Here is an 18331-nt window from a genome sequence, read left to right on the forward strand (position 1 = left end):
GTGGTAGAGCAAAAGTCCAGTCCGGGTGTGCTTGTTCCTTCAGATAGGGGAGAAGTTGTTCTGGTTGTGCCAGACCCTCATGTTGGCAGCCTCCTGCCTCGCCAGCGCATCGTCTGGGATGAGAACAGAGGGATCTCGGGCAGCCCGGCTGAACTCCACAGGAGGAGACTGTCGCAGCAGGCTGGGAATGAGAGACAGCTTTCCTGGCTGGTGCAGCTCCTGCCTTGTGCACATGCTGGGGGTGAGGGCTATCGAAGAGTGGGAGACCGCCGGCGAAGGCAGGGCTGCTCTGTGCCGGAGGGAAGCAGCAGAGGATGGCGGCGTGGCGGGGAGCAACGGCAGGAAGGGGATTGAGTGCACCCTCAGCACGTTTGCAGATGACACCAAGCTGTGTGGTGTTGTGGACACGCTGGAGGGAAGGGATGCCATCCAGAGGGACCTTGACAGGCTGGAGAGGTGGACCTGTGAGAACCTCATGAAGTTCAACAAGGCCAAGTGCAAGGTCCTGCACGTGGGTCAGGGCAATCCCAAGCACAAGTACAGGCTGGGTGGAGAATGGATTGAGAGCAGCCCAGAGGAGAAGGACTTGGGAGTGCTGGTGGATGAGAAGCTCAACATGAGCTGACAATGTGCTCTGGCAGCCCAGAAAGCCAACAATATCCTGGGCTGCATCCAAAGCAGCGTGGTCAGCACGTCGAGGGAGGTGATTCTGCCCCTCTGCTCTGCTCTGGTGAGACCCCACCTGGAATACTGCGTTCAGCTCTGGGGCCTCCAACATAAGAAGGACATGGAGCTGCTGGAGTGGGTCCAGAGGAGGGCCACGAAGATGATCTGAGGGCTGGAGCACCTCTCCTAGGGAGACAGGCTGAGAAAGTTGGGCTGTTCAGCCTGGAGAAGAGAAGGCTCAGACATGATCTTATTGCAGCCTTCCAGTACTTAAAGGAGGTCTACAAGAAAGCTGGAGAGGGACTTTTTAAAAGGGCATGTAGCAATAGGACAAGGGGCGATGGCTTTAAACTGAAAGAGGGGAGATTTCGATTAGATCTAAGGAAGAAATTTTTCACTCAGAGGGTGGTGAGGTATTGGAACAGGTTGCCCAGAGAAGCTGTGGATGCCCCATCCCTGGAAGTGTTCAAGGACAGGTAGGATGAGACTTTGGGCATCCTGTTGTAGTGGAGAGTGTCCCTGCCCATGGAAGAGGGCTTGGAACTAGGTGATCTTTGAGGTCCCTTCCAACCCAAACCATTCCATGATTCTATGAATCCATGCCAGGGGCCCGCGGGCTGTGACCTCACAGAGGCACCTGGAAATGCCACCGGGGTGCTGAGGGTGGGAGCTGTGCCCAGAGGACACTTGTGTCCCGGCAGGGGCACAGGTTGGGCAGAGGAGGAGGAGGAGCACCAACTACAGCAAGCCAGGGTGGTGTCCCATCAACTGCTGCCACAACACCGCAGCGAAGACCGGAGCAGGGGACGCAGAAACACCATGGAGGAGAACAGATATCCTTTTCCTGCTCTACTTTATCCTCTCCTCTCCTCTCCTTTCCCTGCCCTGTGGTTGCTGCTGTCATGACCAGCTCTGCAGGCGCCTTTCCCGGGGCCAGGCTGGCTGGAAGCCCAGCGGGGCGGTAGGGAGGGGCTGGGCCAGGTGGCCCAGGGTGGCCTGTCCTGGCCCAGGTGGGGCCAGTGGGGCTGGATGGTGGGGGATGCAGTGCCAGGTGCCGTCTCCTCATCACCGCTTGTTATTGGCACTCCTCTTCCCTCCGTGCCCCACACTGCTGGATCCCCTCGGCCTCCCCACATCTGCCTCCTCCCACTGCTCCCCTTCCTTCACCCTTATCAGAAGTCAGAAGATATGGATGTTCTAGAGTACGAGAAAAGCTAAGCACAAGCTTTTTAGGTTTAAAAAATTAAACTTCTCTCTCTATTAGAAGGCAATGACATGGGCCAGAAGTTTCCTTGACCTGATCTTTTATACGTGGTTTTTGTCCATCATTCAGAATGAGTTCAGGAATGGAAAGATTGATTTGGACGACACAATGCAGTTACTTAAAAAACTCCAAATGTCTTTTGATTTTGCCCATGTGAAACACGTTTTCAAGGTGATAAATATATAGATTAAGCAATTGAATACTTTTAGAAGTCCAGTTACATAAGTGCCTCATATTTGCTGACGCTTTAAAATTAATGTTTTGAGAAGTGAATATCGTGCTAGTAGGGCGTGCAAAATCAGCAACTAATTTGCCTCGTCTGGGTCTTTTGTTTCCGTGTAAAATAGATAACTGAGTGGTTGCATTACCACCATCTCTTCACCACACCAGAATAATGTAGGGTGATGGAAAACATGTATGTCTTGACTCTCAACTTTGTTGTAACAAGACCTCCCTTGAGCAAAATTAAAATATTCTGGTTTCATCCCATCCACTGCTTCCGTGATCAAGCTAAGGAGTCCAGGCATGCCTGTGTGATGCTGGGCAGAGCCATTAGAGTGAATTCCTAAAAATCCTTTTGTCAGGAGGACAATATGGAATTGTCTGATCTGCTCAGGCTTCCAGTCAACATAGATCCAACACACTTATTCATTCCGTTTTCCACTCCACCTCTCCTTTGAAGCATTTAAGAAGCGTGTACAAATGGATGGGAATTGCACTCTAACCCCTGCGAAAGGACGTAGTCTTGAAATATGGCAACGTTTAAGAGATTTCTGTTAAAGTTACATGATTCAGATAGAAATTGGATATACTAATATGTTAATTTAATGCAAGTAAGGAAACTACCATCAAGTGGATACAGTTCCAGTGAGCAAATACTACAAAACTGAGTGCCTTTGGACATACTGGATTTTCATGTTCTTCATGTCCCCTCTAGTAATTACTCAAATGGGGTATGATTTTTCCTTTTAGCTCTTTTTTTTTTTTTTTCCCAAAAACTGCTGTTTGGTAAAGCTGTTTTCTTAAGGGAGTGAAGACAAGTGCACAGATAAGTATTTGTGATTTCTCTGAGAATTTTGTAACCAGCTGGCTGATTCTGTCCAGATTTGACAGAGGACAATTAACTATGGCAAGTCAGAAACTTTAGGTCACGTCATGCTGACAGGCAGGCAGGCAGAGGGAAGGCATTATGATTTCCTCACTCTATCCTGTTCCTCTCTCATTGTTCTCTGCCTTCTTGAGCCAAGGTAAAACCAGGAGCGTGAATTCAACCCTTGATGCTGTCTGCCTGTGATTTTTGAACTTGCACTGCATTGAGAGAATTCCCAACCTTGAGAATCTCATGAGAACTTGAAACTATTTCTCATTGTTTCCTGTATTTTCTGCCTACTTTACTTTCTGACCAAAATTTGAGAGAGACAATCAATTATGGGAAGACAAGAGAGTAATTATTTGAGGAACTGATCTGCATAGATCTACTCTTACCTAGTTATATTTAACAATATAACATACTCAACAGTCTGATTTAGGTATTTGTAGCAGTACTGTTAGGTATTCTTTGCTATTTGAGAGAGATTTGAGTATTTTCTGTAGTTCTGGATCTCAAATTGTTCATCAGTATAATAGTATGTAAAAATGGAAGGCAGTCTGGAAGGAAATCTTACTGGCATTATTGTCACTAACTATGCATCAACAGTTCATCAAACAGTTATACATGACAAAATCAATTTTATAAAAAACATAGTTTTTTAAGAGTAATCTGTTTTTTCTTGTCTCTTCTCTTTGAATTTATTTTACTGTAGTGCTCCTTTGAGCATTGTCAGAATTATGAACATTAAGATTTTTAAGGAATAATGCAGATTGAGGCTATCAACCTTAGATATGGGACTTCTCAATGAAATGCATATTATTAGCATTTGTATTGAATTATTTTCCAGCTGGTGATTTCTGTTAAAAATGATCATTACAATTCTCTTGCACAAACTCAAAGCAAATACTTAAGAATGGGTTTATGAAATTTTTGGCCAGAACTCCTCATGAAATTTGCTTTTGTACTTGCTTTGGTTATCTATTCTTATTTTTATTGTACTTATTCAAACATCTCTTAGTAGGAACTGTAATACATAGGAGGAAGCAGGTAATGTATCATTAGGGCTTTTTGTTTTTATGATGTCACTTCAAAACTAATCTAATTTAGCAGTAATCAAAAGTCTTGATCAAAGAGCAGCCAGAGCTCATAAGCTATTTTATGTTTACGGACACTTCTGGGGAAGCTCTACTAACCATAGTAGGTTCCGTGTTGAAATTTAGCCTCTTTGGTAGTCACAGTTTAAGGAGCCAACAGTTATGAGTTTTGATCAGCTCATAGTGATAATCAATGAAGCAGTGATTTGCCATCTATTTATGATTTTTGTGAGTAATTTTGTCAGTAAATTTCCAAAGTTTCTCTTAATTTGGCAACTTTTAAAAATAATACAAGCTAAACTGTTGGAAATCTCTGCATGTCATGTGCACAATTACATATTTTGTGTAGAAAATTTTAAAGGATAAATAAAATTGTTAAGCCAGAGGAAAATTTAAATGGCAGAAATGGTAAAAAAAAATTATTCTGCTCAAATTCTTTTGCCCTTTTGATTTTTCTAGTGGCTTTTATACTGAAACGCTGAAATTAATTAATGTGCTAACATTTTGTAAGCACTATGAAAACAAGCTTACAGTTTAAGAATTCTGAAAGTGTGAATAATTAATCTGAGTTAAACATTCTGGTTTGTTAAGAATAGAACACGATGTCATAGGTTATTATAAAGTATCCTGTCTCCAAACTTCACTAGTGTTTTTTATCTGATGTATTGAACGACTTAGATATCATGATAACTTAGATATCGTGATAACTTGTCAGCACAGTGGGAGTCTGCTACAGACCACCCAATCAGGAAGACCAAGGGGATGAGGCCCTACATAGGCAGATAGGAGTTGCTGCTCGTTCACAAGCCCTGGTCCTCATGGGGGATTTTAACCACCCTGATATCAGTTCGAAAAACAACACAGCGGGGAACAAGCAATCCAGGCGATTCCTGGAATGCATTAACGATAACTTCCTTATCCAAGTGATAGAGGAACCAATAAGGACAGGTGCCATGTTAGACCCCGTTCTCGTCAATGGGGAAGGACTGGTAGGTAATGTTGAACTCATGGGTAGCCTTGGCTCCAGTGACCATGAGATAGTGGAGTTTGAGATCCTAAAGGCAGCTAAGAGGGGGAAGCTCAGCAAGCTTGAAACCCTCGATTTCAGAAGAGCTGACTTTTGCTGCTTCAGGAACCTCCTTGGTCATGTGCCATGGGATAAAGCCCTGGAGGGACTGGGAGCCCAAGATTGCTGGTTGACTTTCAAGGATCATCTCCTCCAAGTTCAAAGGCATTGCATCCCAAAAGGAAGAAATCAGGCAAAACCACCAGGAGACCTATATGGATAAACAAAGAACTCCTGGCTAAAATCAAATACAAAAGGGGAATACACGAAGCATAGAAGCAGGGACTGGTAACCTGGGATGAGTACAAGGAAGTTGCTCGTGTACTCAGAGACCAGGTTAGAAAAGCTAAGGCCCTGACAGAGTCAAATCTGGCCAGCAATATTAGAAATAACAGAAAAGGATTTTATAGGTATGTGAGAGAAAAAAGAAAAACGAGAGGGAATGTGGGGCCCCTCCGGAAGGATACAGGTGACCTGTTTACTGAGGACATGGAGAAGGCTGAAATATTCAACAACTTTTTTGCCTCAGTCTTCACTGGCAACCACTCGAACCACACCACCCAAATCACAGAGGATGTTGGCTGAATCTGGGAGAGTGAAGAACCACCCAGGGTAGGAGTAGATCAGGTCCGGGAACACCTAGAGAACCTGAAGGTGCACAAGTCCATGGGACCTGATGAGATACATCCACGGGTCCTGAAGGAACCGGTGGCTGAAGTTGCTAGGCCACTAGCCATCATATTTGAGAGGTCTTGGCAGTCTGGTGAGGTTCCTACAGATTGGAAAAGGGCAAACATAACCCCTGTCTTTAAAAAAGGGACCAAGGACAACCTGGGAAACTACAAACCAGTCAGCCTAACCTCTGTGCCAGGTAAAATCATGGAACAGATTCTCCTGGTAGCCGTACTAAGGCACATAAAAAATAACCAAGTGGTTGGTGACAGCCAACATGGCTTCACTAGGGGCAAGTCGTGCCTGACTAATTTAATGGCCTTCTACGACAAAGCTACAGCGCTGGTTGACATGGGTAAAGCAATGGATGTCGTTTTCCTGGACTTGTGCAAGGCATTTGACACTGTCCCACATGACATCCTTGTCTCTAAAATGGAGAGACACGGATTTGACAGATGGACCACTCGGTGGATAAAGAACTGGCTGGATGTTCACACTCAAAGAGTTGTGGTCAATGGTGTGATGTCTACATGGAGACCAGTGTGTCCCTCAGGGGTCTGTTCTGGGTCCAGTGCTGTTCAACATCTTTGTCAGCGACATGGATGATGCCATTGAGTGCACCCTCAGTAAGTTTGCCGATGACACCAAGCTGTGTGGTGCCGTGGACTCACTTGAGGGAAGAGATGCCATCCAGAGGGACCTTGATAGGCTTGAGAAATAGGCCAGTGCTAACAGCATGAGCTTCAACAAGTCCAAATGCAAGGTCCTTCACCTGGGTCGGGCCAATCCTAGGCACAAATACAAACTGGGCACGGAGTGGGTTGAGAGTAGCCCTGAAGAGAAGGATTTGGGGGTGTTTATAGACGAGAAGCTCAACACGAGCCGGCAGTGCGCTCATGCGGCCCAGGCGGCCAACCGCATCCTGGGATGTATCAAGAGAAACGTGGTCAGTAGGTCAAGTGAGGTGATTCTTCCCCTTTACTCTGCTCTTGTGAGACCCCACCTCGAATACTGCGTCCAGTTCTGGTGTCCCCACCATAAGAGAGACATAGATCTGTTGGAGCGTGTTCAGAGGAGGGCCACAAAGATGATCTAGGGGCTGGAGCACCTCTGCCACGAGGACAGGTTGCAGGAGCTGGGATTGTTCAGCCTTGAAAAGAGAAGAATTCAGGGGGACCTAATAGCTGCCTTCCAATACCTGAAGGGAACCTACAGGAGGGCTGGGGAGGGACTTTTGACAAGAATATCCACTGATAGGACAAGGGGAAATGGGTTTAAGTTGAAAGAGAACAGATTTAGATTAGATTTTAGGAAGAAATTCTTCAGTACGAGGGTGCTAAGACTTTTGAATAGATTGCCCAGAGAGGTTGTGGATGCTCCCTCCCTGGAGGTGTTCAAGGCCAAGTTGGACGGAGCCTTGAGTAGCCTGATCTAGTTGAGAGGCGTCCCTGCCAATGACAGGGAGGTTGGATTAGATGATGATCTCTGAGGTCCCTTCCAGCCTATGCCATTCTATGATGCTATGATCCTTATTTCATTTTTTAGATTACTGTTTGCTGTATGTTGGATGTAAATTTAACTGATAGCATTTACAATGCAATTTAAATTGCTGTTGGATAGGTATTATGTTGAATATGTCTTCCACTGGACAGTTTTTATGCAGCAAATTGGTTTTACTGCATAGCATTTTAAAGGTTTTATATAATGTGTTTTAATACTGTGTATGTGTTATATAGAAATATATTGTAATTACTTGGATGATAATTATGTCATATGGTATATTTTAATTTGTATAAAATATTTTAACACATAAAGTCAAATCTAAAATGTGCATATAGAAGCAGAAGAATATAAATTGATAATGCATTGCAGTCACTGTCACCTGAGGTTTTCTCTGTTGTTCTCGCTCTTACGATTACTTATTATCGAGTGTTTTGTGTGTATCTTTGCAACTTTGCGTATCGTTGTATTGACTGGTGTCATTTTCTTTTGTGTTTTTTTTCAGAAAACAGTTGATAAACGAAAGGGCCATTCGATTAACATTGAAGATTTTATGACGATTTATCGAGCAATCACACACAGGCCCGAATTTACTGAACTTTTCTGTGCCTACTCACCGAACGGCAGAATTCTGCCTCACAGCAAGCTCACTGAATTTCTCCAAAAAGAACAACACGAAACTGAGGCTGGTGAAGTGACTGCTTTGGAAATTATTTTGAAGTATGAACCAATTGAAGAAGGTATGTACAGTTTAAAATTTTGGTTTCTAGCTCTTATTTATTGCCCTTCTGTCAGTGACTGTGTTTATATTTTTGAATACTCATCTGATGATGCAAATTGAACATTTTAAAGAAAACTAATAAAAGCAATTATATTATAATTATGTATGTTGTCCTTCATAAGAACTTGTACAAAATGTTGATTTTTTAAAATTCAAATCTTTAAACATCGTGAATTGAATAATACGAGAAACCATTAATAAAGCACAATAAATTTACACAGCATTTTGCTCAGTAATAACATATTACATTATTTACCAGATCCATCATTCTTACTTCTTTTTGCAACAAAACATGTCCAAAACCTACATGTGGATGGCTTCAATCAAAACACAATTTTAATGCAGTAGTTGAGAGAATCTGAACTGCACTAAATCTTTTTAATGCTCACTGAAACATATGGATGTCTATTATTAGGAAGTCAGAATGAATTTTTTTGTTTAGCTAAGTCTTTAAAAATCATTTTGCTTAATTAATTAGAGGAATATAAATATTGTATTACAAAGATAAAAAAATAGACACTGTTTTTTCTTAGCAACTAGTCTGTTCAGCACAGGATATTTCTCTTAGAGGAAATCAACCATAATTAAATCAGTAATAATGCATGAATTTTAATTTAAAAAAAAATCAGTATTAAAATCTGAAGACTGAGGACAGCATTTCTGAAGACTACAAAAGATCAGAATTTAGTGTTGTGTAATTTAGTTTGGTTCAACTACTTAGTAATCCGATTCACAATCAAAAAGCAAAAATAAGTTTAGTCAAACCTGTTGCAGTTCAAAAGAATATTGTACAACGTAGATTGTTCTAATCCTACTTGGAGATCACATTAATTGTTACAATATTGCTGATATAGTCGAGCTTTTTGCTTGAAGTTAATCTTGCAAATGGAAAGAATACATACTACTAGAGTTTGATATAGTACTTCCTTTTTGTACGATTTAAACCTACAATTTGTTTTAGTAGAATGCTCTCCATGAATCATACTTTTTGCACCTAGTATGTCTATGTTTGAGTGTCATATGGCAGAAAGTTTAAATGTAGAAGTAATCTAACAACGGCGGTTTCACAGAGGAAACTAACTTCTAAGGATTTATCTACTGAGAAGGTTATATCTTTTTCTTCACCGAGGAAGAGTGAGTGAGTTACACAGTTACATTCTGGTTTGCCCTCAGCTGGCTGTAAATGGTAACGATACCAGGGATGTAGGAAGCAGTCTTGCAAATGTGGTGTATCCTCAGCATCTTCAGCAGGCATGGAGTCTGGTTATTAATCTGTCCCATCATGTGTCTGCTGATGTCATTATCTATGTTACTGAGGTGAAAGTTATAATCGATTATTTATGCTCTCCCAAGTTGAAATGCCATTTCTGTTTTGTTCTCTGATTAGCTTCTAAGAACAGGTCTCTAAACACAAACTTCTGCTATCGCAGACTTATGGAACTGTTCACATGGAAAGGGACCTCAGGAGGGCAGCTACTCCAGCCTTCTGCGCAATTCAAGGTCAACACTGAATTCAGAATAGGTTTCTCAGGGCTTTTTTTCAGTCAAAACTTGAAATGCCCTAAGGACAAAGATCCACAGCTTCCTTCAAGTTCCCACAAATGGCTTCCAAGAGTTCTTGCACCATGATTTTCCCAGGATGAAAGTAAGGCTGGCCAAACTGTAGTTCCCTGAATTGAGTCATAGGATCATAAGATCATAGAATAGTTTAGGTTGCAAGGGACCAAATTTTAAGGTCATCTAGTCCAACCTCCTTGCAATAAGCAGGGACATCTTCAACTAGATGAGATTGCTCAGAGCCCCATCCAACCTGACCTTGAACGTTTCCAGGGATGGAGCATCTACCACCTCTCTGGGCAACCTGTTCCAGTGTTTCACCACCCTCATCTTGAGCAATTTCTTCCTTATAATTTTTGTGGCCCCCTCCTCTGGACCTGCTCCAACAATAATATTTGTGTGTAGAGAGGTAAGACTTTTCAATGCTATTGAGCCAGATAACTCTGAATTAACTCTCTGAGGTTACTTAGTTCAGGAATGGTATGGAATACATTACTCTTCCATTTTTATTGTATGATTTAAATTTCTAAAGGCAAAATGCTGCATTAACATGTTGTGTGTGTGTGTGCTGAAGCTTGTATTTTTGACTGAAGAAACCATTTTATGGAATTGATCATAAAAGGGACAAATATGTGATTCACACCTGACAGTTGTGTCTTACATACATCCAAATGTCAGTTTTGTTCTACACAAACATTTAATTATCTCTCCATTTTATCATTAATTTTGAATAGAAGTCTTGAGTCATTAGATGAGATTAAAGAAAACATGCCATCCAAATGCACTTTATGTTTTTTAAGCTTGGTATATATCTCTTTAAAAAAAAAAATATCGCTCATTATTCGGTATTTGCATGGATAGAATTAGAGGCACAGTGATGATAAGAAGGTGCATCCTTCTATTATTTATGGTGTAGCACCATTCAAAGACTCTGCTCCTGTCTCTGTATTTTCCTGCTACACAGTACAAAAACAGGTCAAAATACTGTCTTGAAAAGCTTGCTTACTTTGTAAATAACAATGTAAGCTCGGTGCACCTGTCAGATAAAGAATTTGAGTAATCCAGAATGTATTTGTTAATCCAAAAAAAATCTTCAGTTTATTCCTAGGATATATATTATTTTAAATTTGTTTTTTTGTGTATGCATGTGTGTGTAGAGACAGAGCAAGAGGGAGAGGATGCATTTGCAGCAGACAACTATTGATCCCATTGACCAATGTAAATCAAACTTAACAGAGTAGACACCTCAGTCAAATTGCTGCAGATTTAATAAAAAATTGTGTGAAATAAGGAAGATGACTTAAAAATCTCGACTAAGACAATGGTTGAAGCTGGATTGATGAAATGCAAGAATTGAGATGTGTGAAAGAGTGTGTAAATATCCGGTTTTAGGAAAAGCTTTCCCCAGAAGACGCCCTTAGAAAACGAAACTGCAGCTCAGACAGCTGCTTTATTCCGGTATGCAGCAGTATTAGCTACAAGTGTGGGTCAGGTGGTAAATTAACTCCCTAGAATGTAAACTCAGAGTAGAAAAGGAGTGACTGTATTTGTACTTTAGCCAAGCAAATATTTCTGTCGTTACTGCTCACTTAGAGTAGAAATGTTTTAGTCTGACATTAAGAAGTCAAATTTCATAGTATGGAATTCCATCTGATAACGTTTCTGCCTTGAGGCTGTTACTATTTGGCACTTTCAACAGCTATTGAAAGCTTCCTTCTTCCAGTACAGCAGGGCAACACTCACGTCTCTGATTGTGTTTCTCATGAGTTCACTCCCCTGATTCCCAGCAGACATATTTGTACCCATTTCAATGTCTCCAGTGGCAAGTCACATAAACATTTAATTACTAATTTGGCTATTACAAAACAAGAACACACACATTTAAACACAGCGATAAGACCTTTCTCTCTGTTTCCCAGGCTCAGCTTCAGTTCAGGCTCCTCTCTTCCCCACTTCCTCCCCACTTCCCCACTTCCAACTTTAGTCCAGACATCTGTCTTCTTATCTCGACATTGCTACAGGTTCTTCTCAGGCCCCTTCAGTGAGGAACCAGGTTTTGCAGGAGGCTGTGGTCAATATATAGTAATTTCTTTTTGCTGCTTTACCTTTCTCACAGTTTTCTTTTGCTACTGCTCCCTTCTTACTTTTTTCATCTGCTTCAGCGTGGATCTGCCACAGGTCTGAATCCCTTCAGGGCAGCAAACATCTTATGAAAGGTTTAACTTCTTTTTCCATAAAAAAAGAAAAATACTTTCAAAAAAGTTTCAAGATAAATAAGGCAGAATGTAACAGACATAGGTATATAGTATAATCTCAGTCTTTCAAATACTCAGGTCATAACCATCATTCCTCTGATATGGTAGTATTTGTATAGATGGCAGAGCTGGAATTGAACTGGAGGAACAGGGAAGAACTTTGTGGTTTTAAATTACGTTTGGAAAAAATAAGAATATTATTAATTAATTGTATTATGGACTATCCAGAATATTATTATTAATTGTATTATGGACTACCAGCCCTGATGATTCTATGATTCTATGATTCTATGATCCAAAAGGAGAGGGTAAGAAAAAAATCATTGCACTCCGCAAACAGCAAGAAGCTGCAAGAAGACAGAAATCTTTTCTTGCTTTCTCTTTTTCTATCTGCACCAAATATATATGGGTTCACACTAACTACTGCTAAAGGATCCTAATGGACAAAAAGACTGAAGCTCCTCTAGGGAAGAAATGTGAGGCCTTGATGAAAGCATCTTTTCACTGCGGAATATTTATGGAGATGAATTCCCATTTCTTTTAATGTAGAAACAGAAAGCGTCTGTAAATGGTCAGAAAATAGTATGACTGCGATTCTTCAGAACTTAATAAGCAGACTCTTTTCTAAACTAGTTTTGTTATATCCATCAGCAAAGATAAGAGAGAGTTCTAAAGAAACCCGTAGTTTCTGCAAGATTATTTGCAAAAATATGCAAGATTTGTTCTCCAAATGACATTTTGGAGAACAGTACCTGTTCTTTCTACGGAGAAGATTCTTTTTGTGCATTGACTGCCATATTACTTTCCAAAACGAAACAACAAATATTTTATTTTTCATTTAGTTAAGATTACTGCAAACTCTTCTTACTGGTGTCCATAGAAGAATAAAAGTCAGAGCACATTTATTTCCTCTCATAATTTTGAACCACAGCAATTCAACTCCAGAGCTGCACACATCTGATGTTTGTGTTTATATTGTTTGCTAGGAATTTTTAAATTGCAGGAAAGTGTTATGCTGCGTAACCTTTAGCAATGTTCAGAATTGACTATTAAAAATTATGGAAAGTACACAGATGTAACCATCACTTCAGCTTCACACCAGAAATTCTTTGCTTTCTTTTTTGTTCAGTGAGAAAAAGAAGAGAGATGTCATTTGAAGGATTTATACGGTACCTGAACTCGGAAGACTGTGCAATATTCAGGAACGATCACAGGACTGTATACCAAGACATGAACCGCCCTTTATGTGACTATTTTATTTCATCGTCTCATAACACCTATTTGATATCTGATCAACTAATAGGACCCAGTCACTTATGGGGATATACCAGGTATTTAGATACTCTTTTTAAATATTTTAAAAATTCTTTGCCTTTTATTTAATGAATACTTAGTCACATACAATCCTGCTTGGCAAGAAGAAGCAAAATCATTGCAGATACAAGTAAAAAGTGTGAGTGGTATTTTATTTTGTGTGTACACTTTTCAATATATTTGCCAAACCATCTGTTCATAGTCTGGAAACAAACTATTTTTTCACTTACATCTCAGAAAAATCTACCTCACAGCAAATGAAATCTATAGCATGCTGCACAGTATATGATTAAATCCATTTTAAATCTCAGCATGCCATGCAAAAATAAAAAACTTGCTGAAATAAATGTAAAATTCCTGGGCAAAGTCTAATCTGATCAATATACAGGATGTAAGGACACAGTACAGCGGAGTATGTCAAAGGTATCTGTGACCAGTGTATGTGCCAATGCAGCCAATTTAGAAATAACAACAACAACAAAAAATACGGGTACTATAGTAGCCAGGAGGGAGAAGAAACTGTCTTTAAATGTGCAGCATATGACTTGGAGAAGGGAAGGAAACCAGAATGCCTTATAGCCAAGACAGATTTAGAAGAACTTATCAGGGAAGAAGAAAATGGCTTCTATATAAAGGCAATACAGAGTGGGGACAGAAAGTACGAAGGATTTGGAAGACACCTGTCCAGCATTCCTGTTGCTTTGTACCACTTCAGTGACAGGCAAGCAGTTGGAATCTATCTGCACTTCTTTGTTTTGGTTGTTCTCTGAGTATTCTATAATGGCTTGCAACTATGAGAAACACTAGTGAATTTATTTCTAACAGCATTTAAAATGATATGACATAAATACTGTGTTGATTAGAGTAGTTGCAAAGAGGGTATAACCCCCCCTTTCTTCTTCTTTACTATTTGTGTGAGGAAAATATAAAATGCTAAAAGAAGCTAGGATCATCTTTGAGATATCGTTAGCATATAAAAGACAGATTGATAATTAGGTAAAATAGTCTACAATAAATGTTTAAACTAGTAACAAGCCAAATATTATAACCCTAAGAACTTTAAGGGGTGCCATTAACATATTAAAAATTAAAACAATAATTTTAAGGCATCCAAGAAACTTTAGCACTCCCTCTTAGAAATAAGTTGGGGAGAGAATAACTGAATTATGTAAAAACCAAACACAACCTGATTCTGTAAGTATGATGCTGTTATTTTTAAGTATAGTGATTCTCAAATTTGCAAATGAATCTTGGAATAGTAATAGAAAAAGCCCTTTCAAACATTTACTTTTCTATTTTAAGCAATTATTTGTCATCGTAGCAAAATTATTTTATTTAAATCTGACCCTTGCTTTTAATCTCTTAATAAAGGTTTTCCAGATAATCAATCTTACTTCTTAATGCTCTTATAAAGTTTATTACCTAACATGCCTAAGATAAACAACTGTGTCTCATATCTGCATAATTCTATCAGATTTATTTTCTTTTGTGATGAAAAAGCAGGGGTTTTTTTTATTTACTTAATATCCTTGTACTTAGAAATACAGTGACTTCTGTAAGGAAGTGTGGTATCTTTCTTTTGACCATAAAATTTTTTCTGTTCTTTTGAAGCGCTCTCTTAAAAGGATGCCGTTGCCTGGAAATCGACTGCTGGGATGGCTCCAACAAGGATCCTGTTGTGTACCATGGTCACACTTTAACCAGCAAGATTCCATTTAGTTCTGTAATCCAAGTGATAAACAAGTATGCGTTTGTGGTACGTATATACATATATATATATAAAATAGAGAAAAATGTTTGATTATAGCTGAGTTTGAGACTTGCTCTGTTTTCTGTTTCCTCCTTTTTTATTTTGAATTCAAGACCTGGTAAAAGTTACCACCTACTGCTATCTTTTTGTCAGATGACTCATTAGGGCAATGTCCCTTCTGCCTATCTCTGGCAAAGCAGAAAAAGTTGGAGAGCTTTTGGGATTGTCTCAGTCTTTTGTATAGGTTTCTGACAGAACTCTTGCCCAAATTAGGTCCTGAACGACTATTAAGATAACTCCTGTATTCAGGCCAGCGTTATGGTGTGCATATATATGCCTATGATCATGCATTTGTATGTATTTTTATACATATATATTTATAAAGTCTTCTCAGTTATGCATTTTTAATGCTTAAACTGTATTTATAATGCTTAAAAAGCTGTATTTTTTCGGTTCTGATTTCTATATAAAATTTGATTAGTGTCTGATTTTAAAAGGTAGTGAAATCAAACTTCATTTAACAGGCACAAGTTACAATGAGATTATAAAATCACAACACTAGATAATGGTTTGAACAAGCTGTCTCTCCAGGCTAAAGTGTCCTTTTATTAGTGGCCAAGAGCAAATGCTCAGGGGAAAAGTGTAAAAACAGGGTAAACATAAAATGATACTTTAGAAACTGGCAGTTTAAGTCCTGCCCAAGCAAAGATTTTATTCACAGTTTGTTTTTAGCAGCCACCAGTATTACTGGCAACTTACGACATTTGATTACGCAGTCTAAATGAATGTCTCATTTGAGCTATTCTCTAATTTTCACTCGATTTCTCATGTTTCACCTGTCTTGCTTGGGTACCAAGATGAGTAAGGTGTAGAGTCCGAAGAAAAGCTTGTGATAGTATAAAAAAGCATGCATAGCTTCTCCATGTAAAGGCAATGATTTCTGAGCAAATTTTAAGGCTACTTGCAACTTGAAATTTAGTCAATTAAAATCTGTCATAAATTACAGCAAAAGACATTTAATCCTGGTTTACTTTGTCAAATGTAATTTTAGAATTGATTTTACCTTTTAAAAACAAAACAATTCTCTCTTTTCATAACAAAACTCTGTAAACAATAGAGGAAATTCTGTACATAGAACAAACACTCTCCCTCATGAACCAGAAATATTTTAAATCCCTGTCACTTACAGTCACTGGTGGCTACAATTTACATTTAGCTGAAAGCCAATTTTGCCTTGTTTGTCATTATTCTTTCATTGCCCTTTCTGTAAATGTTGTGAGCTTTTTCACTGTGTTACTAACCTGAAACAACTGACCTATATTCTGAAAGTTTTGAAAAGAAAGGAAAATACAGATTACCGAGGGAAATTTTGTAAGATATTTTGGGAAATCAAGTAGTTTTCTTTTTATTTATGATTAATAAAAGCCTTTAAATTATATTTCCAGGCTTCTGACTATCCAGTTATACTCTCTTTGGAGAACCACTGCAGCCCGACGCAACAAGAAGTGATGGCAGACTATTTGGAAAGTATTCTAGGCGACAAACTTCTCACTTCAACAATTGGTGATACGGATGTCACTCGGCTACCTTCTCCTGAGGTAATATTGTATTCTTCTCTCTGAAAGATAAGGGGAAAAAAAATGGCTTTTTTTGTTTGTTTTTGTGGGTTTTTTTAATCTTCTGAAACTGAATTTATGAAACTGCTATCATTTGGTGTCTGAAACAGACTCCAGGTGCTAACAAAAATAATTAAAAAACACAAAAAAAACCCTGCACGGAAAGATAAAACTGAAAAAAAAACCCAAAATTAATCATGTGGACTGATATGGAAGCTTTTGTTTAAAGGAAAACCATTTTCAATACAATGCTGAAGCACGTATTTGTTAAAAGCTAACGTATTGACATTTTTACAAAGCCTTAGATCTTGCTGTTCACATCAATCCAACTTCTGGTGCTTTGGATGCATTAAAAGTTTTATTTTATTTTATATCCAAATACAGTTAAGTAAAGTTTGTGGGTTGCAGGTTTTTTTTATACGGAAACATGACAGTTGTAGTAATCTGCAAGTTAGTAAGTAACTATACTTACTAACACTGTAAAACCTGCATATCAAAAACTGAGTAGCAACACTGAAATTACTCTGATTTTTTTAAAGCAAACTGTTGCTTACTATGAATTAAGTTATCATAGCGTGGTTCATCTGCTGTAGTCCTATGTTGGAGATGTGGTAGAAGCTTCTGCCTTCAAAGAGGGCAGATTTATACACAGGGAATGACTTGCCAAAGATTGTAGAAGTGCTGCTGAATCTGAACTCTGAATCTGAGAGCTATGCAAACAACTGATTAATTTTGGAAATTTCAAGTTATTGAAACATCGTGTTATAATGCAGAGCTTCGAAGTTTCTGTTGATCTGTGAAGTCAACTTTTTGAGGTTAAACTGAACAATTCTCTCTCCTTTCCTCTCTTTCCCTCTCCTCTCCTCTCTTCCCCTCTTCTCTCCTCTCTTCCTTTTCTCTGAAATTAGGCTTCCAGTGTTTAGTTTTAAAACTAAACTCTCTCTCAGTGTGTTTCTACCTAAGGCAGTTTCTCAGCTGGTGGCTTGAGGCCTCTGGGATATGAAGTCAGAAAAGGCAATTAGATGGGTGTTGAAAATTTTATTGCAAACTAAAACAAATAAATTCCCATTGTTCCAGTCTTTGCACATAATTTTCCTTCAAGGACAAAAGGGTTTTTTTAATCTCTTGTGACACAAATACATGCATACTTACAAAATAGTTATTTAGGCTTGTCACTGTTGCCAGTGATATATCAGATATATTTTATACCCTTTTTTTATGGTAACTGAAAAAGGAACAATGAAAATGTGGGGAGGAAAGACTGTCATAAGGAAAGACTACTCTCTGAGAGATGTATCTTTGTAAAGGATTTGTAACGGAAAAAATATTTTTGAAGCGGTGTGTGCAAAAGACTTGCTAAAGAATTACCATACTGCTATATTTTCATAGCAATGTTGTCATAAAGATATTTAATAGATGTTAATAAATTTCTCAGTAAGTCAACATAGTTTTTTAGATGGTAGCATTGCATTTTTTATATCCCACTTCCAGTATCACTTTGCAACCTTGAAGTTTCTCATAACATAGCTGCATTCATTCTAATAGATGTTCAAGGATCCTATGTCCTCTGTAGTAAATACAAAATCAGTGTACTGCATCTTAATCATGGAGTTACTGAATTATATACTTAAAAATACCTTTAAAGCCTACTATTAGGGAGAAACCAACTAACCTCATAGCCAGGACTACTCCTTCACCTTTTTCTT

At 39.0% G+C, this 18331-nt stretch overlaps 1 protein-coding gene across 1 annotated transcript in view; it reads left to right on the top strand.

Annotated features, from left to right (window-relative positions):
- Positions 1–1485: 1485 nt before the first annotated feature.
- Positions 1486–18331, top strand: part of PLCZ1 (phospholipase C zeta 1) — a 47103-nt gene continuing 30257 nt past the window's right edge. Inside the window, exons 1-6 of the mRNA XM_009980043.2 lie at positions 1486–1499; positions 1978–2101; positions 7858–8092; positions 13075–13276; positions 14871–15015; positions 16455–16607. Coding sequence (XP_009978345.1) covers positions 1486–1499; positions 1978–2101; positions 7858–8092; positions 13075–13276; positions 14871–15015; positions 16455–16607 — 873 coding nt within the window. The remainder of the gene's footprint in view (positions 1500–1977; positions 2102–7857; positions 8093–13074; positions 13277–14870; positions 15016–16454; positions 16608–18331) is intronic.

Source organism: Tauraco erythrolophus, chromosome 4 (genome assembly GCF_009769465.1).
Source record: "Tauraco erythrolophus isolate bTauEry1 chromosome 4, bTauEry1.pri, whole genome shotgun sequence".
Taxonomy (NCBI): domain Eukaryota; kingdom Metazoa; phylum Chordata; class Aves; order Musophagiformes; family Musophagidae; genus Tauraco; species Tauraco erythrolophus.